General features: G+C 35.3%; 1 protein-coding gene across 1 annotated transcript in view; it reads left to right on the forward strand.

Moving 5' to 3' along the window:
• The first annotated feature begins 13,082 nt into the window (after positions 1-13,082).
• The window catches only part of LOC140329304 (bifunctional protein GlmU-like), a 32,966-nt gene continuing 20,789 nt past the window's right edge, over positions 13,083-25,259 (forward strand). Inside the window, exons 1-2 of the mRNA XM_072409499.1 lie at positions 13,083-13,172; positions 16,887-16,946. Coding sequence (XP_072265600.1) covers positions 13,170-13,172; positions 16,887-16,946 — 63 coding nt within the window. The 5' untranslated portion in view covers positions 13,083-13,169. The remainder of the gene's footprint in view (positions 13,173-16,886; positions 16,947-25,259) is intronic.

Here is a 25,259-nt window from a genome sequence, read left to right on the forward strand (position 1 = left end):
TTTTGACTAGGAATGGGTTCCCTCTAAATTGGATCAGAAGAAGTTGCAATGACTGACCTTAAATATTGAGACCTTAAATATCAAGTTCCTTTATGTAAGTAAATTCGGGCTTCCGCATCTTTGTATTGAAGTCAATGATCATTACAGAGTTCCAGCTTTTGGGTTTATGGCTACAATGGTGTTGGGTAATATGAGTTTTATTATGACAAATAGATATTTATATTTCCATCCAAATTTCCCCATTTTACTCTTTGCTGTTTGATTTTTTTTTAAATGAAAGTTTAGGACAAGTATTGGCATCCCTACCAACACTCTTACGTAGGAATATATAGGAATGTCTTGCCATTGGATCCTATATTCTCATTTTAAATATAAGTTAATGTATGCCCCTCACACACACAAAGGAGTCTATTTATAAAATAGGGAATCTGACATTCACTAAAACATTCCCTGATGAAGAATATTCCAGGTCCATGTGTCTCAATAAAAGTATTGATATTTTACCAGGAATGTTTCGGTGAATGTCAGGTTCACTGCTTTATAAATAGACCCAAAGACAATATCTGTTCTTCTTGTTCATTTTCAGTTGACATTTTTCTATTTTAATTTCAGCGGATTCTTCTTTCAGTTTCTCATTTTCATAGTCACACTAGTCATCGAGCAAACTAATTTGGCAGCTGTTTTGCTTGCTGCACTATTAAACTAGTTTATTACAGTAATTGGAGAAGGAAATGACACAACAAGCATTAAATTATCTTTACTTAGTAAAAATTAAGTATGCAAAACAATAAAGACATACAATCCTAATTAAAACAGAGACTAGGATTAAAATAAAAACATTCAGTTAAAATTAATTGAATACTATTTAGCATGACTTAGCTCAAAATACAATCCCCTCCTAAATACAGCATTCCCACCTACAGCACTCAGCAAAATAATTAACATTTAGCTCAATTTAAGATGCTTTGCCATCAGGAAACCATGAAGGGGCACATTTTTCACAGCAAGCAGGACCTCAGGCAGCTTCAGTGCTTTTTATCTGAATCCTTCTGTTAATCAGTAAAAATGGGCATTTCCATTATTTTTTTAGTACACAGTGTCAGCTAAAATTTACACCCCTGTAGGAGATACCAAGCACATTGTGTTGCAGTACTGCAGTTGTCCTGTAGATGTCACTCCCTGGCCACACATTAGTCCAATCATTGTGTATATATAAGTGATCCTCTAGATCAGGGGTGTCAAACTCAAACACACAGAGGGCCAAAATTAAAAACTTAGACAGTCGCGGGCCAACCTTGAAATTTATTGAAAAAATTGAAATGTTTCATTAGATATAAACCTTTTTTAAATGGAAACAAAGAGGTTTTGCTTCACATTCAATCTGGAACAAGCTTATAATAGAGAAAGAGGCTTAAAAGGCTTTTTTTTAAATTTTATTTAAGAAAAAAATCTTATGCCTCCTTCTATATTTGTAGCCTTCTGAGTTAAATTTTAATGGTAACCTTTTTGTACAATAATAATAACAATATTCTTTATGAAAATCCAACCATTCAAATCCATACCTTGGAGTAGCAAGGAAAAGTACAGCTGAGGGGGAGTGCTGGAAATGCCAGACGCAGCCAATGCGGAGCTAAATCTTAGAAGTGGCCCACCGCTGAAACTCCCTCTTCATTGAAATAGCGCCGGTCCTAAAATTTCCAGCATTATTTGCGTCTACAAAGCAGTCCAATGCGGGGCCACACATAGGCAGAGAGCCCACTGGTCTATAGACGCGAATGATGCCGGGAATTGTAGTAGCGGCGCTATTTGAATGCAGCGGTGGGCCAGCTGCAGTTCATATTTAGGATTCCTTTGGGGGCCAAAGTTTGACATTCCTGCTCTAAATCTAGAATTATTAAGGCAGAACTCCAGCAGATATGGACAGGGACTTTTGCAGTTATGTAATCCTAACTAGAACATCAAATGTATTAAACTTTGGTATCTGCATTTGATTTGGTATCAGTCCCTATTCATCAGAGCTTAGACTAGGAATGGGAGAAGCAGAAGAAGGAACCATTATTTTATGTTGCAATGCCTATGTGCTAGTAGAATCATGCTGATCAATATGAAGAGGAGAGTGACATTGTGATAAGCTCATCAGTCTGCACCTTCTTCTTTTAATTTGCTAGGATAGCAGGGGAGGGACAAGGTCTATAATGGCCTTTTCAGACCTGCAGAGTCAAACTTCACATGTGGCAACTCCTGAGTACACAGCAAACAGCTGCCGATGGCGGGGAAAAGGAAACCAGGAACCATGCTGCTATCCACCACAGCCGAATGTAAAAATAGGGTCCTGACTTCCTGACCCCGCGCTTATCATGGGTCTGAAATGGCCCTAAGGGTTACTTGTCTGCAACAGAGAATTTTCAGTTCTTTGAATAAATTTTGCAGGTAATACAGCTCCTATGTATATGTTTCATTTGCAATCCTTGCTGCTTGCCTGGAGTTAAAATTGGTAATATTATTATTTATAATAATATTATTAATAATAAGAAACAGGATTTATAATAAAAGTATTAATAATAATAAAAAGGATTTATATAGCCCAACATATTTCGTAGTGCTGTACATAAACTGTAAATAGGTGTTGCAAATGACAGATGAATACATACAGATTAGTGGTGATCCATCTGATAAATAATCATTGGGGCACAATTCCTTATTGATTGAAAAATATGTTTTATGAGGAGAATGAAAACAATTATTGGGATCAATTCCTACAGATTTGCACTGAGATTTTAACTATTCTTATTGACTGACATGTTACGCAGCGCTGTACAAAGTCCATAGTCTGTCACCATCAAAGGGGCTCACAATCTAATGTCCCTATGATAGTCATTGGTCTTTATTACAGTATTAAGTCAATTAACCTAACTGCATGTTTTTAAAATGTAGGAAAAAAACAGTTCCCAGAGAAAACCCACACAAACACAGGGAGAACCTGCAAACTCCATGCGGATAGTGTCCTGGCCGAGATTCGAACAATGATTGATATATGAAGTGGGAAGAATCTCTAATAAGGGCCAACATCCCAACATATCATTACTAGTCCTGGGCCAGGGGGGAAATCCCATTCCAGTCCTCCCCTGCCAGTATTACTTAACTTATTCTCAATAATACATTCTCCTTTGACTTGGTTTAAAGGTTATCGTTTCCTACTCTATTTTCAGTCATTTACCAACTAGTATATATTTAAACTGCACAGAAAAATCGAAGTTTTCACCTTCAGTTTATCCTTAACACACCATACTTGAAATCACAGAACATGATACAATGAGTTCTTGCAGTGGGTAATATTGTTGATTGTGGTTCTTCTTTTCCTCCGCTATACAAAGCAAGCATGCTATCATCTCTGGAAATAACTAGGTAACAATCCAGCAGAAATTGCCCAACTGCACTGAAAGGAAGAGAAAAATGTATTGTTATGCGCTGATGGAGGTTTCACTGTGTAATGTGATCAAGTGACAGCGTATTTATACCTCACAATACAGAGCCAGTGCTTACTAAGGAAATTCTAACACAAAAAGTGTTTATATGTTCTAGAAGAAATGACAATACATAGCTCTGCAATACAGAGCCATGCAGATTCTTTTATTGACCCAGTGACTGAAAGCAGAAATAAAGTTATATAAAAAAAAAAGGGTAACGGTCATTTTTTGTAGGAGGCAGAAGGACTGGGAGAAGATGGAAGCACCAGGAACACAGGGGAGCACTGACATTGCAATGCTGGAAAGCTCCCGTGTGTTGCTGGTGCTTCCAGCTTCATCAGGTATATTGTCATGTGCAAAAATGCTGTACGTTATGCTAAAATGCTACCGTGGCCACAGAATTATAACATGCTCTGACAGTATGGTAATAGTATATATATATATATATATATATATATATATATATATATATATGGCCAATAGTACCTATCCATATAGGCATATAAAATATATATATATATATATATATGTATAAAGCTAAGACTTTTGTTTTGTTTTGTTTTTACCATTGCCAAGTTGAGGTATTGTCATTACATTACATTGCCAAATTGCCATCACATACTCTATAAGTACTCCTTGTGGACCAAAGCTTTTTGTTTCCTGAGGGAAACTGGGATTTTTGTTAGTGTTATTTTCTTTTATGTAATATTTTGTTTTCTATAAATTTTAAAGGCAAAAACACATTTTTCTGTTTTTTAACCAATTGTATCTTTCGTTGAAGCAAAGAACTAAATTATTCAGCAATTTGTTCTACTTATAATTACACTAAATAATATTCCTTGTACAAACCACAGAAAATGTTTTAAAAAGGGATTTGTACAGTTATTTTTTTTTTTGTTTTTTTTTAGTTATGTTGTTTTTTTAAGCATATCACTATAAACAGAAAAACAATTGGAAAATAGGGAAATAAGTTTATTAGTGTTAATTAGGGGGTTAAATAAGTGTAAAAACGTAAGAAAGTTAGCCCAGTTCTGGCTATTGAACGTGATATATATATGGCATTCCCTGGAGATAATACATAAGTGAGATGGTTCAAGTTGCCATTTGTATATATGTTGTCTCTTGTGTTAGTACATACGAATGACAGATAAATGATATGAGCCCAGCATCTGATATATGATAAAATATACAAAATCCTTTACCGCATCTCTATTCCACCGTTGTGCAATATATTTTCCTATAAAATAATTCATGTAAAGAATGGGAACTGTTGAGCAGCAGTGAATGACATGATAAAAATCATATACGATATAAGAAAAAAAACTGTTGTTGACTACTATAGCTGTAATTACGCAGTAATCATCATCTCATCATTTCACACGCTAATTACGTTAATTATGTACCAAATTTGTTAATTTTTTTAATGTGCTTAGCAATGGCCACTGACATAGCTGAATACAATGATTGTAGATAACATCGTGATTCTAACTCCAGCACTGAAAGCATTTGTTAACAAGCTATAATTAAATTGAATCATTTTCTGTTTACACCAGGTAAACGACTACTCTGTGCTGCAGTTGTGGCTGCCTGTGTATCTGTCTCTAATTGTCTTTGAATCAATATTGACACCATACAAATTTATCTCTATTCTTTCACCCTGTAACATTCACTCTGATGCAGCCAGATGATGGCAGTGCAGACCATGGTATAAAGAGACTGCGTTACATGTTTTATTGTGTATTAAGGTCTAAAAATGCCTTAATTGGTGTTATTTCATGCAATATGTTTAAACGTTATTGTAGATCTAAATCCAATCACTAAAATCTAGTATAATCTTTAACATTATATATGGTATTTTAACCCCTTCAGGACCAAGCAAACATTGACGGCATCCCAATTTAAAATAGACACATGTAACAAGGTTTCCTAAACCGATAACCAGATCACAGGACTTTAGAGGTCAAAATCAGACATTTCTCATTTTAAATAAATCTAAAATCAATTGCAGCTTTATTCAAAACACTTGTTAAAAGTATACAGTACAAAATGAATAACCATGATCTGGTGATCCGTTTAGGAAACCTTGTTACATGTGATAATCTTTATAATGTCAATAACATCGGTAACATTACAAAAACAAAAAGTAATAGTCAAATCCCTTAAAGCTCTATGGGGCAGAGTCCTCTCCTCCTCCTGTAATGTACAGCGCTGCGTAATATGTTGGCTCTATATAAATACTGTTTATTATTAATATTATTATTATCTTTATTATTATTGATAATAATAATAATGTTCATCTCCAAGCAAAAGCCATCTCTTGACCATCTGGCCCTCCCAACCCCCCTTTAGTTTTTACCCCAATCATGGAAGAAACCCATCACCCAGGTCCAATGACAGTGCCGCTTTCAGGTGTGAGGGACTGTTTATTCAATGTTGCAGATTCAGGACCATGGAGAAAAGTCTTAGTGGTGGAGTGTCATGTAATTAGGGCTCATTGTGTAGCCATGTTCTGCCATTGTCATCCCCACCAAGATTTCAGCCCTGGGCCATGACATACAGCCAGTGTAGAAGAGTATGCATTTAGATAGGAAGTGGAAGAAATATACTATTGGGATGATTAGGATAAAAAGGTAAACACAGTATTGTAAAGAAAATAAAATTTGTAAGAAAAAAACAGCAATTGTTTATAATACACAGTTAAGAAAATTAAATTAAATTTATTCACTTCTAATATTAAAATGTGTATGAGTAATTCTTACCACTAAGTACAATATAAAAAAATATTGATGACTCAAATAAGCACAGAGAAGCTGGAAGGTATTCTTTTTGGACCAAAAGACTTTAAATCATCCAGTAGTTTTATTTTTACCATTTTTTAGCAGTATTTTTTACCTTTTTATTTTCATTTGTTGTCTATTTTGTTAGGTTTGGAACAAATGTAAGGGAACAAACAAATTACTGCTTTGGGACCCAGAAGTACAGGGGGTCCAGAATTATTTAACCACACAGGGAATTAAACTGCAACAAGAGTTTGAAAATATATTTGGATATAGATAACAAATATCCAAAATGGGAACCACTATACAATTGCTAGAAACACAATTAGTATGCTGTAGTACTAAAAAAGTTATCTTTTGAATGAAGCTTAGAGGGGTTCTTTATTGCATTTGCTACAGGGCCTGGCACATTACACTAAGGACCTGGGGACAATTATACATATACACTTATAGTTAATAATACATATTTTCATAGGCTACATACAGTATATCTATAGAGACCTTACTATAACACAACAGAGATAAAAGGATTTGTTGGATATTCAGGCATAAAATAATCTAATAATATATAATATATTATAATATAATATAATATAATATAATCTTGTCTAATGCTAGCCACCAGACAATAAATCAAACCTCCAAAGTAAAACTTTAGGTTTGTTTTGGGGGAGGGGGTAGTTTTGTTGTTTATGTAAACCTATGGCTAATATGAATGAATTCATTTAGTATTTACAATTTCTTTGGTACAATTATCACATAAAGTGGATTGCAATAACAATTAATTGCGTGCATTGCCTCTCTACTGAGAGTTATCTGCATTGGGGTAAATGACGTATGACAAAAGCTCGTAAGATTTCTGATGAAAGTCAGTGACTTGTCACTAGAAAAAGGACCAACAAGGCAATATGATCTAAAAGGACAAAGATAGATGATTAACTACAAATAGGAAATATAAGAAGGAAAAGGTGGTGGTTAAAGACAGGGGAGTTCTCTTCTCCTTTGTCACCATACCTGTAGCTGAAAAGCTGCTTCTGCTTAGCCACCACCCCAACATTTGTAATTGTACTTTTGCTGCTGTAAGAGACTAGATTCAGTTATAGGGTTTGTGCAATGAGTTACAATCAAAGTTTTTTTATTTTTGCATATATGAAATTACTAAAATGTGATAGCATCTAAATTTATTTGTGTCTTGACAAAGATATTATGGTGTAATGGTTAGTAGATTTAATCTCATCCTGTTGAAGATTGTAAATTTACCTTGATTTTTTTTTACTTAGTAAATTTGTATTGTTAACAATCAAGATTTTCCTGGTCTTGCAAATACTGCCCCCACCAAAGTTATTCATGGTAAAACAGTACAGCGCAGTATGGAACCCACACTTATGCACATAAAATAAGTGTTGAAGAACAAAGGTGAGTCTGGAGTTTACCTTTATGTATTTATTAAGGTTTATTTGTTAAAACTGGTGATAGAAAGCAGCACACCTATCCTTCACAGAGTGAGTAACCTTGGTCAAAAGTTGGACTCTGTACATCAATGGTCGCCAACCTTTTCAGGCCCACGGACTATTAAATTTACCAGTTCCGGACCACGCATGCGCAGGGAGCCGGGTGTCAATAGTCCCCATAGTGATGTCATGATGTCAGAACCCACCCACTCTCCCAACGCAGGTCTGAGCCTGCAATGGGAAAGTGGGTGGGTTGTGTCCAGAGACAACCCGTCCACTTCCCTGTGCCTAAATTCCATATGGGAGACATGGTCAGCGGTTCTGGCTAGTGCGCCCCCCCCAGGCGGGGTCCTCCTCCTAACCCTGGTCGGGGATGCACCGGCCAGAGCCACGGACCATCAAAATTTCCTTGCTGACCACTGTTTGGCAACCGCTGTCGTACATCATGAAGGCAATTACAATGCCCCTGCCAGGACCATAGAATGGGTCTTCTTTCTTAGTACACCAATCTATTGTCCTTAATTATACTGATATATATTCCCACATTTCTTCTCAAAACCCATCCCTGTCTCCAGGCTCAACCCCTGGTGAACCTTCTACCAACTGTCACTGTTCATATTCCAATTTTTTACAATACATTCCAATGCATTTGAAAGGTTTTCTACACTAATAATCCTTGGCATTACATCACCTAGGCATGTATAGAACACCTGTCCCCATTTATCCTTCACAACAAACAAAGCAGTTTCAATGGCATTTGGAACAGAGTTAAGTATTGTGTATGATACTTTTTTTTATTTGCAATACCAGTTACATTTTCAGGACAGGCTTTTGGGAAGTCTACCCTTCCTTCTTCTTGATCCAAGCAATACAATCTCTAAAAAACTTTGAATCTGAAAAAACATTTATAAGTAAAAATAACATGCAATACTCTCCAGAAACATTTTTACAAAACGCCTACTGAAAGAGCTTAACATGCACTAGTGCTAAATAAAAATTTAAATTGCACAGTATATTTAAGCACATTATCTGCTATATTCATGAGCACTAATGTTTTATGTTGCTTATATTGTCTTAGGATTCTTGCTGAGATCTTTGGGTGTTTATTGTGTGAGTTTTATTTATTCCACAATGATATCTGTTGAAAATCCATCACTTTCAACAACTTCACATACCACTAAACCACCATGTCAGCAATCTAACAACAAAAGTCTCAGTTTATTTATTTATTTAATGGCGTGCTGTAATGAATGACCACATACTGTGAAAAGGGCATAAGAGCAGGAAAGAAGAAGCAAGAGATGAAAACAAACAAAATATATTCCTGTATGTTTTTGCTGATATTAAGAAATATGACATCTAATAAGTTTACTTCTGTGTTGCTTGTGTTTAATCCTAAAGAGAAAATAAGAAATGGGAACCTTTTGTTTTTCTTTGTTCTTTAAAGACAGATCTAGCCATATATATTATCTTTATGTTCGGGTCTGCTGTGTGGATTTATACAGCTGAGAATGGTTTGATAAATTGACAACAACAAAAAGGAAAAGTAAATAAACAAATTCATGATTTAAAATAGGAATCAACTTCTTCAAGGGTTTTGTTTGCCTCAAAGGCATGTATAGGTTTTAATTAGTTATTTATAAAGATTGTAAATGATGGCTCCTATGGCCAGGCGCTTTCACAACACAGTATTTTTTTGTAGCACGGGGACAGTCCGCATATATCTGAACCTGGAATTGATGTGATGGGCCAATTTATTCCAAACAAAAAGTCTCAGTCATTTAATACAAAAGGCAAATGTAAAACTGAACCTGTGATCAGGTTTGGAAATTTGGCTATTAACATGTTCATATCAAGCAGGATTTAAGATATCAATGAAGCCTTCACTTACCTCTGTAGGTGCATGCATTGTGGAGCATCCTTCCTTAAAGTTTACAGCAGAAGCACTGATGATGTTTCAAGTCATTCTTCCAGCAGTTCATCAACTCTCCCTTCTCCCCAGGCACTGATTCAGCAATCTTCCAGTATTTTATTCAATAAATACTGAGCAAGTGCTCTAGAAGGGAAAAGCAGAGGGAGCTGAGCTTCTGAGAGAATGATTTAAAGAGGAACTAAACTGAAAACTGCATAAAACAAAAAAAAAGATACTTACCTTCAATCCTGCAGGTCAGTCCGATCCATCAAGAGGTGTCTTCCGTCGGGTCCTGTGACGTCCTGGCATCCATCCTCAAGCCGATGCGTCAACATCTTTTTCACTTCTTTCTGGTTTTTCTTCCTATGTCACCCAACCCAGGTGTGAAATCGGGTGACGTAGGATGGAAAAAAACCTGCCGATCTCACTGGGCATTCGTGAGATCAGCAATTTTTTTTCTTTTTTCACTAAAAGGCTCCTTCTGCACATGCCCGAGATGCTCGGGCATGTGCAGAAGGAGCACCCAAGAGCCTCCCAGGATGCAGGAAGTAGGTATCCTGGAAAGCTTTGTGCTCCCTTTCATTCTCGATCGCCTAGGCGAAAAAAGGGTGTTGCGCTTAAAAAAGAAAAAACGTTTGTCTACCCTTTTATGTAAAGTGAAATTTCTGAGTTTAGGTACACTTTAAGTCTCAGTCCTTCTGTAGGTAACTATAAGGATGAATTACACTGCAGTTCCTTGGTCTACATGTATCAGTGAGGGCTTACATTGAAGATCAATTATTGCAGATTAGAAACGTGAAGATACTTGAAGGTCCATAGCCAGGTCCCCTGTTTACTTTTAAATATAGGTTCACTTTAGGTAAACCTGTACCTGGCTGAGATAAAAGCTACATTTAGCAGGCTCCCTGCAGCCGCCCTGATATGTCATTATGTGCCATAAAGAACTGAACTATAGGGGACAGTGTGCAGTGTCATGTGTACTCTCTATGTGAAAATTGCTTGGGGGTTTAAGATCTCCATTGGCAGACTCAGCCAATAAGAAATAGCTCGCTGCTTGACACGGGGCACAAAATGCTTTCTTTTTTAACATTTTTACTTGTAGAATGACATAACATGTTTGTTTCTAACTTTAGATCCTGAGATTTGCTAAAAATTGGGAATTAGTTCCACTTTACTTCTTTTTTAGTTTGTAAACACAGGTAAAATAGCAAGCATGTGCAAAGCTGTTAGCAAGCTTAGCTAAGTTGTCTTAAAGTCAGTAAGCTAAATGAAAAGCCATTTTTTTTTTATAATTTTGGATTTAGTGGAGGTTAGTGAGGTGTTTGAACCCCTTGGCTTTTATTGTTCTCAGTGCCCCCATTAAAAATCAAGTAGGAGTGGTAACTAGAACAGGATAAAGGGGGAAATCTTCAAATGGGGATATTTCTGCTGAATTTCCTCATCTTCCTATAGTACCCACAGAGAAGGAAGTTAAGAAAAACTTCTCTAATACAATGTCCAGAGTGTAAAAATCAGGTTTGCTGAAGACTTGCCCAATAAAAGTTCAAGTAGGCAACTTATGCTTTTACTTTGGGCATCATTTACAATCCTACCTTTAAATGTCTTAATGATACAGACAAATCCGAATGTTTGAGTTTGCTCAATGGTCTGATTTACTAAAATTGTGCTGTTTCCTTTGGAAATGTATTTTCCATTGCTTTCAGTGAATCTGATGAAGCTGTGTTCACTTCAATCGTCCAATAATATAAAAGGAAATCCTAGTTTCTCCCGCACATAGTTGCATAGCTAGTCCTTTGAGTTCAACCACTAGGAAAATACACATACTAGAAAACCTGAATATTCCAGATAGAAAATATATGCACATTTGAGCTAAAGGAAGGCAAAAAACTCTTATTAACACATGGTTCAATTTAGTCCAACAGGGGAAAAAATGGTTCCCTATTCTTTAAGACAATCAGATATTCCCTGGACCAACATTCCCTGGTGTCATTCCTTTTCAAATTGATGATTTTGTAAAAAAGAACACTGCTTCCATCACATGCATATTTAATTTACAGCGCTGCGTAATATGTTGGCGCTATATAAAATCTGACTAATAAAATTACAATAAAAATGCCCTATCACATTTACATGCATTTTTGAGACATGTTTCAATTTATTTTAATAAAACTGTGAAGTGTGGAAAGCATTGTGAAGGAACTGGGTAGTGAGAAACTGCATAGGATGGGGCATGGAAGATAACTTGGTGTTCAGCAAAGCAGTAGCCACTTTTGTTGCACTTGGAGCTGTTTTGGACACCTTTCACAGGTCTCCAGTTGATAGTTCTAACAATCAGGTTAATTTTCTAAAAGATTGTAGGTCATCCACAAAGGAACAGGAGTTATCCCTTGATGTTTTACATACCTCAGGCTATTTATTGCACTACACTGCTGGACCTTCTGACTTCTGACACCAGTTATTCCTAGAATCTTACAGGGAAAACTTTTGTACATTTTCACCCCTAATGAGGTACCCCTTCCAATTAGTCTAATCACTTTTCCAAAATACACAACGCTCTTCGCAAATCCCCTGAGGAAGTTGCTAGGCGAAACGCGTCGGGAAGCAAGATGTTACAATTATGTCTTTTTTGTGCTCCATTGATTTAGGAAACCTCTGTATAGAATATTGTTCATGCTTCATATGAGGTTTAAATATTAGTGACCCAAAATCATTGATTTATGTTACATTGCAATGAATCGCATGAATTGTTCTTATTTAAATAAGTATATTATATATTTAGTATAAATATACTAAAATTTGCCAAAAAAAACAGCTTTTTGGTTTTACCTTTTGCTTGATGTTTCACATATCTTAATAAATTAAAATAAGATCTGCTGACTTGGGTATTAAGATCTTGATGATTGGGTATTCTTTTAAGTGAACTATCACCATATTCAGTAGGTTAGATAAAAAATCCCTTTCAGGATAATAACTCGTCCTGGAATGTTAAATGCCTATATTCTTTTAAGTAAATCAGCCCCTTGCACTTCCAAGCTAAAGGGATGTTCCAAATGCTGCATGCACACTTCCATCTGCACCAACCTGCTGACCCCGGTGTTTCTGCATGCAGGGCCTGTGGAGCCTCATAAGCTTCCGTTTTCAACCTCGATAGGTAGGTGGAATGTGCTGTGATTTGATAAGGACAATGGTTAAATAGAACAGCTGATTAGGATGTTCATCGCTGTCAATATGACGCATTCTATGTCTGTTAAGCAATAAAAAACGATGTCTGAGATTAATTGTCCATGTATTGATCCTATCAGAATGTACAGGAAATATAATGAGTATTAATCATCTGTGTCAAGATGAAAAAAATATTTTACCATCTTGCTGGTTGAATAATGATGAGTTTTATCCCAGCAGAGGGCGCATGAAATCATTTATTAAAGTAGCTCTCCTGTGACCTGGAATATTTCACGTCACTTGTGACCTTTAGACCACAACTAATGGTCTTTTAAAAGACAACAGCTCAGCTACAAGTGTGTGTCATCCTAAAGCAAACTCTGGGTGCAGATCATTCGTCATGGTGAGTTGGATTTTTGTGAATCTATTGTGGCTTGGATTAACCAGCTAAACCATATAATTGTGTATTCCACGGTCTGAAATATTCAAACAGTTTGGGAAGTTTTAATTAAAAATATATGTAAATTCTGAAAACTTTTACGTGCTCATTCTCTGTCCAAACTTTGTTGTGTAAAAGTAGATTTTGAAACTTTCATTTTCCTAATTCTTTGATATTTTTTGTCCCACTTGTTATAAAATATCACTAACATGTTTAAAAAATATACTACTTTTGGAAATTTTTTTAAGTGCACTGATTTTTTGGCTTGTAAAGCAGTGTTAGTGTTTCAGAGCTTCTGGAATAATATTCTACAAATCAGTATTTTTATATGTATACTGTTTTATTATTTGTTAAGCAATTATAAAGCTAAACATTACCCCCCTAGCGGTCTGATTCTGTCAAAATTTCCGTGCAAAAAGGTTTACAATTTTTTTGCATGGAAATTTATTTTACATTGTAGACTATAATTCTTAGGCAAAACTTACCAAAATATGACCAATAGTAATAAATTTGATAATAAACTTTAAAAAAAACACAAAAAAAAAAAAAAAAAAATATATATATATATATATATATATATATATATATTTATACATGTAATATAATGCTATAAGCATATATACTATATATCATAATTATTTATATATTATATGAATATTTCTTTGTATTGGACTCAATACAGCTATTTTGTATTGAATCCAATACAAAATGATTTTGAATTTCCCGCCGCTAACTCCCGGCTGCACCAACGTGACAGGGAAACCCTGTAGATCTTGGCTCTGCAGTTAGCGGCTGGAGATCGGAAGAGGCAGACGTGTCCCCAGGACCTGCGAGGACGAGCAGGATGCTGGGGGACAGCGATAGAGAAAAGTAAGTGTTTTTTTTTAGGTGAAAGTAACTCGGGATTACTGCTTTCTGCAACTAAAATCCAACCCGAGTCACACACAGGATTACCGCTTAGGAGGTTAATAGGCAAATATTGTCTAAGAGCAAAATATGTATTTCATCCAGACCTATGCAGTAAATCGGTTATAAACTTCACCTTTGTGAAGGAGCTTCCTGTAGAAAAGCCCAGGCACTGCTGCTCTCTCTCTTTGGCCCTGATTTAATAAAGCTCTCTATGGCTGGAGAGGATAAACTTTCATCAGTGAACCTGGGTGATCCAGCAAACCTGGAATGGATTTCTTAAAAGTAATTTATTTGTTATCAAATGTTTTTAATCCTGGACCAGATCCATTCCAGGCCCTATGTGCAAGATGATTAGACTTATAGGTGAGTATGCTTCCCCCCCCCCCTGTTCTGCTTTCTGCACAGCATGGTGATGATGTCACTGCTCCTTTTAAAAGTAATATCTGTATTTGCAAAGCCTTATAGCCTGTATGGCTATTGAGAAATGTATTTCAATAAAAGTATTGTGCCCAGAGTTCAGCCTTAAACTACCTTTAAAAAGAAATTGGAAGTTAAACATAAATTCAAGAATAGCATATATGTTGAGCAGTTTATTATCTGGTGTTCCTGAAACCTAACTGCTTGTTTATAATGGGACATCATTTTTGCTGCCTCAGACAGCATGCCAGTGTCATGAAGTTTGTTAAAATAACCAAAGAGATTTAAATGTGTCCCCAATCTGTGTGTCCCAGTGTGAATGTGATTTGTAATATAGGAAACCCATAAGTAAACTCTCCCTGCCCTCTTAAACTCTGCGTGCATGTGTTCTAAAGCCAAATATATTGGGAGTCCCCATTAAAAGATTTTCTTTTTTTTTTAGTTCTAGTACCAGCTCAAAATGCTGGATCTAAAGTTACTGCCAATTATGTTCAAATGTAACAGGGTACTGACAATAAATTGAGATATTTTATCTGACTTAACTGCTGGGATTGTAGAAACAGGTGCTGCATGCAGTACGATATCTTATATTTCAATGTTTTATCTAATATGAACTGTCCACATAGGTATAAAATGCGGGAGGGCATCCAATAACATATTGTGTTGTCTGATTTGTGATCACCTTGACTTGTACATACAGGTGCCAGATCCAGAAGCACATCCCATATTGTGATATTTTTGAGCTGCTAGATTTCTTATTAGGATGGAAGAAGTTTTAAAGGAACATACCTTTGTGATGAATCATTTGTATACAAATATAATTGTTGCTCATATCAAAATGTATTTAGCAATCTGCAGAAAGTTTTTTTTTTTTTTTTACTGTTAAAACAATCTGAGTAATGGAGGCCTCCCAGAATCACCAAACCCCTGTTTATTTTAATGGCGCAGCACTTATCACAAAAGCCTGCATGGATGGTCATTTCAAGGCTTTTCTTGCAACAGGAATTTCATGTTTCTTTCTTACATATAATATTAAATAGTGGGCTGTACAATTCATAGTAAAACACTGAAGCTAGTCAGATGATTACAATGAACACTGACCCTCTGACTTTTTAATAAATTTTGAAATAGTTTTTATGATTTAAAACAACATCACTCAGCTTACAAAACTGAATATTAATTTTCCAAAGCAAATATTACTTTTACTCATGAAACAGAACATATATATATATATATATATATTGTTTTTTCATTCACAATTGTAACAAATAACACCAAATCAAACATGTACATAATATATTGTACAGATTAGAAAATGTCTTTGTAATCAAATATTGGTGTTTAGGTTTCTACACAGATAAAGATTTGTACTCTGCTCTACTGCAGAAAGATTGCTGTAAATATTCTGTTTGAAGTGCCCAGTAGATAAAATATGATGGGTTACTGAGTGCAGAACTCTGATTGCAGAGTTATGAAAAAATACATACGCTAATCTCCCCTTTTTCTGCTTACTAAAGCATAAGCATAACAAATCATATGCAAGAAAATTGGAAAAAGCAAAAAAACTAAACAAATAATGATTATACCATGGACACACCAATATGCTTTATAGGAACAAACTTAAAATGTATGTACAATTTAACAATGAAAGTCTTATACTTGCTTACTTGGTCTGGTAAATATCCATTAAAATGTTTTGTTATATCTTATTTTAAGGTTACACATTACCTGTTGATCTTGCCAGGAATTCAGTAAGCACATAACTTCCTGTCCTTTTGCAGTTATTTGCCCTGCATCCTTGTGAAATGTAGAAATCCTCCATCTATTATGGAGGTGAGGAAATTGGGGGTTGTTTTGCAGTCCAAGCACAATTCCTGTTCAAAGATGACATTGCATTGCATCCCTTAATAAAGTATATGGAGCAAGCACTGTCCCTCTAGAACTGCAGGTAGTTATCAGATAAAAATAAAAAACAAAGTTAAAAATGAATGCTGTCATCACATATAAGTACTGGTAAGCTGCAATATATTACATTTTTACATTTGTGTTGGATACAATTTATATAATCACCCCCATGTTTTAACTTTTTTTCTTTGATATATTTCTCATTTTTTTATATATACAATTATATTTAAATTACTTCTTCAGATTAGTTAATTACATATCAAAATATACTTCCAACAGGAGAATCATCTATTAAAGGCTTTGCCTCATGATGACCTTAACATATCTCATTTAATCAAGGTGCAGAAGTTAGATAACCTTATCATGTGCAGTACATTATAGAACTATGAAAATCAGTATCATGGCTTTTTACATTCAGGGGTAAATAACTTTTGTTTTCTTGTGCAGAATCCCATTCAGTGTTTCGGGTTGTTACTGATGACAACGTACACATATGCTTATATTCAGGTATGTCTTTTAAAAATGTTATCATCTATCTTCATTGTCAGGCAGCTTTCTGTGGGTGTTTTTAGTAGTGATTAAAATAAATTGCTCTATTTATAAAACAGGGAATCTCAAATTCCCTCAAACATTCCTTAATGGTAATCAAATAATGCTATTGAAACACATAGACCTGGGAGATTCACACAAGGAAATATTTGAGGGAATGGCAGATTCCTTGTTTTATAAATAGAGCTTTCCTTCCCTTGAAAATTGAAAGATTAACATAAAATGTCACTATTTTGGTCAACCTCATTTTTGTCAATGAGAAAAGTGAAATTAAGGTAAATGCATCGAATCCTTACAGTTCCAACAACCCTGGACTTGTTCTTGTGCCAAAAAATTGCCTATAATTTTTTAAATCATTTAACATTTGTTGGAAATAAATATAAACTAAAACACCTCAAGTGTCAGTAAACAAGTAACAAACCAATACACGAAAAAAGCAATAAAAACTAAGGAATACTAAATTAAATAGGGTAAACAACCCTAGGTAAATAAAAAAATTAAATGAAGGAGTTATATTTCATTAAAGCAAATTTTGCATTGGCAACCTATTCAGTAAAACTGAAAGTAAAAACTCACCTCAACCACTCTATTTATTCCTTATACACACATATATATATATATATATATATATATATATATATATATATATATATAGGTATATGTGGACCTACAATAAATCATAACAACTTTAACTAACTTACTGTTAGTGATGTGTAACTGAACATGTTTTCAATATGTTATCTTTGTAGAATTCTTGCTTTTTGGTTTAGTTATAGGTTTTTATTTTGCAGTAACATAAGATTGAAATGCTTTTTCTATAGGCTGCAAATAAAGCACATGAGAATACTTAGAGGTGTTCTAGCTTTAATTCTTACAATCCAGACTTTCACAAAATGCAATACTCATTTACCCCTATTTATTTATGTTTTTCTTTTTCTCAGTGTGCGTTATCTAGCTTGAAATTGTACAAATCTGTATTTTTTTCTAAAATAGTGATAATAATAATTTATATTTACACATATATTTAGTTAGTTTAGTTTAGTGTATATATATATATATATATATATATATATATTATCATCATCATCATTATTCCAAATGTGGTTAAAAATATTATCATGATGCGCCTTTTCAGATTGACCCCTTATATTAAAACAAACACAAGATGTGTTGTGTGTCAGTGTGAAATAATCTCCAGTTTTCCCCAGTGCATTTTGCAATGTAAAAATGCAGTGTATCTCAAGCAGAACAGTGATTGACCATGCAGTGGATTTCTAATTAGGGTAACATATTCCCACTGGGGTATCTAACAATGTGATAAAATTCCCTCTTGGAGTTACCATGTTGAATAATTATCTGAAGCCTGCAGATGCAATGCAGTGTTATGAAATCCAGTAGCTTTTTGTTTATGTGTTAATAATTAAAATAACTAAAAAGACAAAAAAGTCACATATGAAATGTGCAAGCAATTCTGTACTACAACCATCTGTTATAACACATTTTACATATATACTCTGTTCAAAAAAGTCATTTTACATCCACTCTTAGATTATATAATGTGTTTAAAAAAATGAAAAAAAAAATTTAAAATAAGTGTATTTATTTATATATCCCGGAAAATATCCTAGTATTACTTAAGAAGTATTCAATTCTCTCTTTTTTTCTGTTCAGAGAGTAAATGTTGAGGCAATGCCATTTTTCTTTACTGCTAACTGCACTAGAATAGAAAAAAAAATGTTCTACAGTATGTTCGGCTGTAATTTTGCCTCCAATTACAAATTTACTTTACTAAATTAAGGAGCAGTGGACACCTATAAAAGTTTTGACAGCAATTCACAATATTAACAAAGCAACATATTTTCCTAGAAAGAAAAAAACAATACATTTAGAGAGCCACCAAACCAGAATATTTCTCTGTCCCATCGAATGTTCTGCCTCTACCTTCTATATTAAAAAAATCAACAGTCTTTGCTTACTGGAATGTTTGTCCTCAATGAAAAAGATGCTATTTATTTCCCAGAAGCCCCATCACCATATCAGAGTCTTTCATATGGAAAAATGTGATCTGTATCCTTTCAGTTTTTGCATTTTAAAAAACTGCTATCTTCTTCACATATTAAACTCCAGACAATACTACATGGGTTTGAAATATTGACAATGATTTCTTTTTTTCTTTGCTATAAAGAATGATTTCTTTTATACATGTATGTTTTGTTATGAACTTTTAATTATATGTGCATTTGCTAGAAGAATTGGAAAGTTGCACTGATGAAAGATTAAAAGCCTAGCCTAACTTCAAGGCAAGAAATGGAAGAAGGAAAATCAATTTTCCCAGCCACTGAGATTTATATAGCGCTCTTTGTTATTTAGAATCAATAGTGCAGTCCCTGTGAATAGCTGAATAATCACTTTTTTGTATAGTGTTGGTATACATGTAGACTGAGTCACTGAACCTTCAGTTGCAACACTTTTTGATCATTAACAGATTTTTACTCTTATCCTGATTTCTCTACATCTGTGAATTTCACTTACTGCCTAGAGCAGAGCAATTATTCCACGCTGTGTGTCCATCGTGCCTTGCTAAAATAAATTGATTCTTCAAATACACATTTCTAGTAAATAGAACATGAAATGTAAAGCACAATAGATCTTGTAAAACGAGCGTGAACCCCCCGGTTGGATGTCTCGGAGTGAAAGGCGTTCAGTGACGTGAATATATTCACAGGGGATCCCACTGATCTTGGCTTTTATAGATGCCGCTATCGCCACAATTTAACTTTGAACTGACATTTTCAACTTTAATCAGGCAGCGCTGGGATGTTTTTTTCTGTTTAGTCTACACCCAGGTATTTTTTTCGGTTACAGGCTTTTTTTCAAAAACTTGCTTTCTTGCTGCTTCCAAACTTGTGTATAGTGTGTTGGGTGGTGTTAGTTGGTGTAGTGCTGCCATCGGTAAGAAGGCTGGGCTGTATAAGCTAGTACAGGTGTGATGGCATCTTTAGCAGGGCAAGCAAAACTAAATTTTGAACAATAATTTAAAAATATGAAATTGTAAGCAGGCAGGTAACATATTACCTGCCTGTTTGCAATCATTTCTGAAATGTACAGTGAGCTGTAAATGTGAAGATTAGTGTACAATGCCGGGTATCCCAGGATACCTGGGTGCTAGGTATGAATTAACTCCTCCACATCATTCTAATTTGGCCAATCAACATGGCTGACCCAAAGTTGAACAGCATCAAGTGAAGATGTTGTTGTCCAAGATGTATCAAGGAGAGGTGAATCTATTTAAAAAATTGTGAACAGGCAGGTAAGTTTATTTCATTGAAGGAAGGGCATAATCTGTCCCTTATGCCAGCGGTCGCCAACCAGTTCTTCTCCTGACCCTGCTGATCATGTCCCCTGTATGGACACAATCTGCCCACTCCCCCATTTCAGGCTCAGACCTGCTTGCTAAACATCCTGGCAGTAGTGCTGGCTGTGGACACAACTTTTGTTGCATCCACAGCCCTGCTCTATTGTCCCCCCAGGATGTTAGTGGTTCCTGAGGCCCGGAAGGTTGGCTACCACTGCCTTATGCAATCAAAAACCTGCCTGGCCACAGTTCTCTTTTGTTTTGTTCTGCTTTAAGCCCCATCCCTTTTTCTTGTGATTATTGTAGTAAAAATAATGCTAGAATGTACTACTGGAGGCAACAGTGTGTGTGGGGGTGGGGGGGGGGGGGGGGGGGGTGGATTTATTTGTAGAAATGTGACCAAATAATTATTTATCAAGAGAAAGGAGAGATACCATTATGTTTCATTTTACACCTACACCTGGATGTGTTGGGCAGCTCAGTTAAATGAATAACCGGCTAACTCTTTAGAATGCATAAAAAGGTACCACCAGCACACCAAAACTCATGGTAGTGATGGCCATGCATGGTAGTTCACTGCAACACTTCTGTGTCTGAGGAATGTTGTTTTGGGGTGTTGGGGTGCTTTGAAAATGACAAGCAGTGCAATACACTGATACATTAATCATGGTAAGGCATTGCTAAGTGATGTGAATTGGCTCTAAAGGGCATTGATAACCTGTGTTTTAAGAGAAATTGATTTGATCAAAAAATTACTGTAGATGAATCTGTAACTTCAACTCAACAAAAAAATCTACTTATGTTCCTTTATGTATAGTGTGTGTTTTCTGGGTGTCTTTAACATACTTAACGGATCTGCAGGTGGAGAGAAAACAACATTTTTTAGGTTTTTTTATTATACGTGTTGTTTTAAAATGATGTTGAGGTTAATGAGAGGCCATGTTTTGGCACACAAGCCGGTCCTAGATAGGACCTTCCATAATCATCAGGAGCCATGTAAAGCCCATTGCACCCTTAGAAATCACGAGAGACAGATTCATTTTGCCTTCCTAATAAACTACATAACATTTTGCCCAAATGGTGATGTTGGAAATTTTCATTTGCACTGCATAAGAGGGCCTTCTGAGTCCTTGACATCACTTCACCCCCTACAGTGTTGTAACTGAATTTCGCCTCAAAAATCTAGCGATGGCCATACGGGGGAAATAAAATTTTTATCAGAATAAGTCATAAGTATGCTGCTCAGTGCATGCTGATAGAAGAGAACAAAGTGAAAGAGAGGAGCTTACCAATGCTCTTCTTATTACACTGTCCACTTACAGAGTGGGGGTGGTAGGGTATCTGTAAGTGAATCTTTCTCTCCTCTATCAAACAGCACTGTACTGTTGGGAATGTTGTGTAAATACTAAAAGTGAACCAACAGCAATGTTTTTCCTTCACAATGCCATTAGAAAATGTATTTTGGTTTATAATTGGGTCACACCAGTAGATGATGCCGTGTCTTCATGTAGAGCAGGGGTCCCCAACCCCTGGTCCACGGACCCCACTTGGGGAGCGCATCAGCCAGAGCTGCGGACCTTGCCCCCGTATGTTTTGCAGACTCAGGGTGGTTGGCAGGTTGTGTCTCTGGCATCATGATGTCACTCTGGGGGAAGTTTCTTCCCGTTTGAGTGACACACAGCTCCACGCGCATGCGTGGTCCGGAGTCCATATCTTTAGTGGTTCTTGGGTTCGAAAAGAATGGGGACCACTGATGTAGAGTATATCACAAATGTTAGTTTTATTGGCATTTCTGTTGATTACTATTTTAAATGTTAGCAGTGACGGCAGGATTTTGAAATTTAGGTTAATACTCAAGTCAAAAAACTTAACTGTATTTTTAAGAAAAATTATTACCTGGGGTTTAATTTGGATTGGTTTATATGGAGTTCAGCTTCAGTGCTTTTGATAGTAAAACATGCAGAATGGTTATAATACTATAGAAATAGCTGCAGCCTTGCTAGATTTAGCATGGCCTGAAAATTTTAGATGTGGGGGTATCTCAAGTTTATGAGTGAAATGCGATTTTAGTTTGGAGAATTGGATAGTCTAGCGTATATATACACAACTGTTTTCTTACTAGTATCTTTTTTTTTTTTTAATGTTAATAGCTAATGTTAAATGTTAATACTAATACACACATACATGTCCATACATGTCCAGCTTGCAACAACAAAAGCAGAATTTTCAAAGGTGCCCACTTTATTTGGTAGACTTACTATTAGTTATAAGATAATGACTCTGTTTACTCCCCCTTTTCTTGAGGGTCATAGCAGGTGCCAGTTGAAGTACCCTGGAACCGATCAGGACATTTTAGTTGCTGGGCAAATAACAAATAAACTTACATTTTGCACATTTTTGCTAACAAGAGTACAATTTTAACGTTCCTTTATTATGTCTACTATTTAGTTGTGTTCATTACTTATTCTGGACCACCTGCCTTGTCATTCCCTAGGCAGTTGCCTTTCCTGGCTGTTCCTTGTCCTCCTCTGCAGTCCCTGATAATTGGGTAATCCCTTGTGATAACTGCTTGGAGTCATTAGAAATGGCCATGTTCAACAACATTTAACTCATTGGTCACTGGCCACATCTTGGCTTTTAAGTGTTAATCACTTTTGTGTTATTGTGTCCTCCAACCCTGGGATGAGACTCAGTGTCCTTGTCAAAGCTGTCATTGATGTCCTCACCTCAAAATTGAAAACATAATCATGCAGAATTTTAGTATGTAATAGTGTTCTTTAGATACATGTAAGGAGTCAGAATAAATAATGCCAATTAGAGGAAGCAGACAGCACCTGATTGCCTGGTATTGCACCAAGGGTATGGAGAATGAGGCTTGTCAGCCATGTCATCCCAATAGATATATTTGTTTTAGCCTCTCCTCTGGGACAGTATGTATTGATGGAACATCCAATTATTTTTAGCGGAAAACTGCTATGTATCTCACAAACTTAGTCTGCCAAATACTTGAATTTATACTATAAAAACTGTGCTCACAATTGTTAGAATTATTTGTGGTCTAACCAACTGCTCTAAAGCAAACCCTTTTCAATTCCAAACATTTACCTTTTTAAGTAAATGCCCTGCTCAGAGAATGACTGCTAAAACCTTTAAAAACAAAGAAGCCTTTTTGTGCCTTTTTTAAATTGTATATTTTAACACAGTGATAATAGGTTACAACCTCATTCAGGGTTGTATTACTGTCTGTATTCTTGCAGGAGCAAAGAGGAATACAAGTGAACATTTTCCAAACTTTCACAATAGGGCTGTTAGGAAATGCTTATACTCTCCCCTAAAGAAGCCATACCGCGAAGCATGTCGGGAAATGGAGACTTTTTGCTTCATGCTTATTCTCAGATAAGATAGCACACTTTCGTTTAGTATGCTGGTTTAATTCTTAGTTGAGCTCTGTATAGTTTAGAACATCTAATACAATTTATTATTTGAACTACTGCAGTTGCCACAGGAGCCCTATTTTCGTTTTTTCATTTTCCATATGTTATTCATACATAAGGCTTGGAAACCTAATACCAGATAAATACATGCTTTTTGGGCTCCTACTGTTACAATACTACTGTCCATGATACTTTTTTTTTAATTTGCACTAACAATTACTGTACATTTTCAGGATAGGCTTTCTTGGATATATCCCACTTCTCTGATTCAAGCATTACATAGCAGAATGTTAAAAAATCTGTAAGGCAACAATTTCTGGCAACAATTTCTCTTGTGCCAAACAGAATTATATTTTTTAATCAATTTTATGTGAACATATACTGCATTATATTATGTTATGGTATTATTTTAATTATTATAATAATTTTTTATGCAAAAATTAACCTTGCCCCTGGTCCTGCCACCTTCTGACCCCCACTTTTAATTTACAATACCATCCACTCACATGAAAAAGCTTACAAGATAACATGGTTTGAGGCCAAGCTGTACATGTAGGAATTTTTAGTTTATTTAATGTGCATGATCTAAATTGGCCAGGTTTGTGACAAGTCTCATCAACAATTTAAAATGAAAAAAAAAAATCCTATGCCTGAAATTGGAATCGATGAATTGGTTTAAATCTTTACAATGGACAAACCAACTTGTTCCCGCTGTGTATCTAGAGAAAAAAAAAGGCTGAAAATATCAGGCAACATTTATGAGAATTTTAGGAAATACCAGGTTGCCAGGTTCCCCGAATTGGTATATCCATGGTGTAATGTATATATTGAGGTAATGAGGCAGGGGGTCCATGGCAGAGTAAACAACACAACTAAGATAATAAATATATGACCTTTATTTATTTTTATTATTAAATACTTTGTTTGCAGGCCAGTGCAGGAACATGGATCTAAGTATGTCTCTAAAAACAGAATACCATTGCATCAAAAATGCATTTTATTGATTAAATGCTACAGCTAAACTCTAATATAGAATTATTTTTCATCTGTATTTACAAAGGATGGCACAATGACACGTTTGCCTCATTTATTTGTAATAATATTTTGTTACTTTGTATGTCAAGGTTATAATTTTCTTATCATGTAAATTGTAGGGTGAATCATCCAGGAAAAAGGCTATTTGAAATATAAATTGCTTTCAGAAAAATAAGTATTAGATGCCCTTCATATTGGCCTAATTACTAAATTCAGTATGGGAATATAACTTTATTTGTACTGTATGTTTATCCTATTAGTAATCTTGTAACTGTAATGTGAAATTATATAGGACTTTCTGTGGGTGGAATAAACTGATGTGCAAGACTCAAAGCTACATTTCTGTCACTTGCGTGCACTGTAAAGATTTAACAAAGCAAGGGATAAAACAGGTGTGTTAAGAAATATAAAGGAAGTTAAAATACATTTTTATCTTTCTTGCCCAAT

The sequence above is a fragment of the Pyxicephalus adspersus genome, chromosome 4, assembly GCF_032062135.1.
Source record: "Pyxicephalus adspersus chromosome 4, UCB_Pads_2.0, whole genome shotgun sequence".
In the NCBI taxonomy this organism is placed as follows: domain Eukaryota; kingdom Metazoa; phylum Chordata; class Amphibia; order Anura; family Pyxicephalidae; genus Pyxicephalus; species Pyxicephalus adspersus.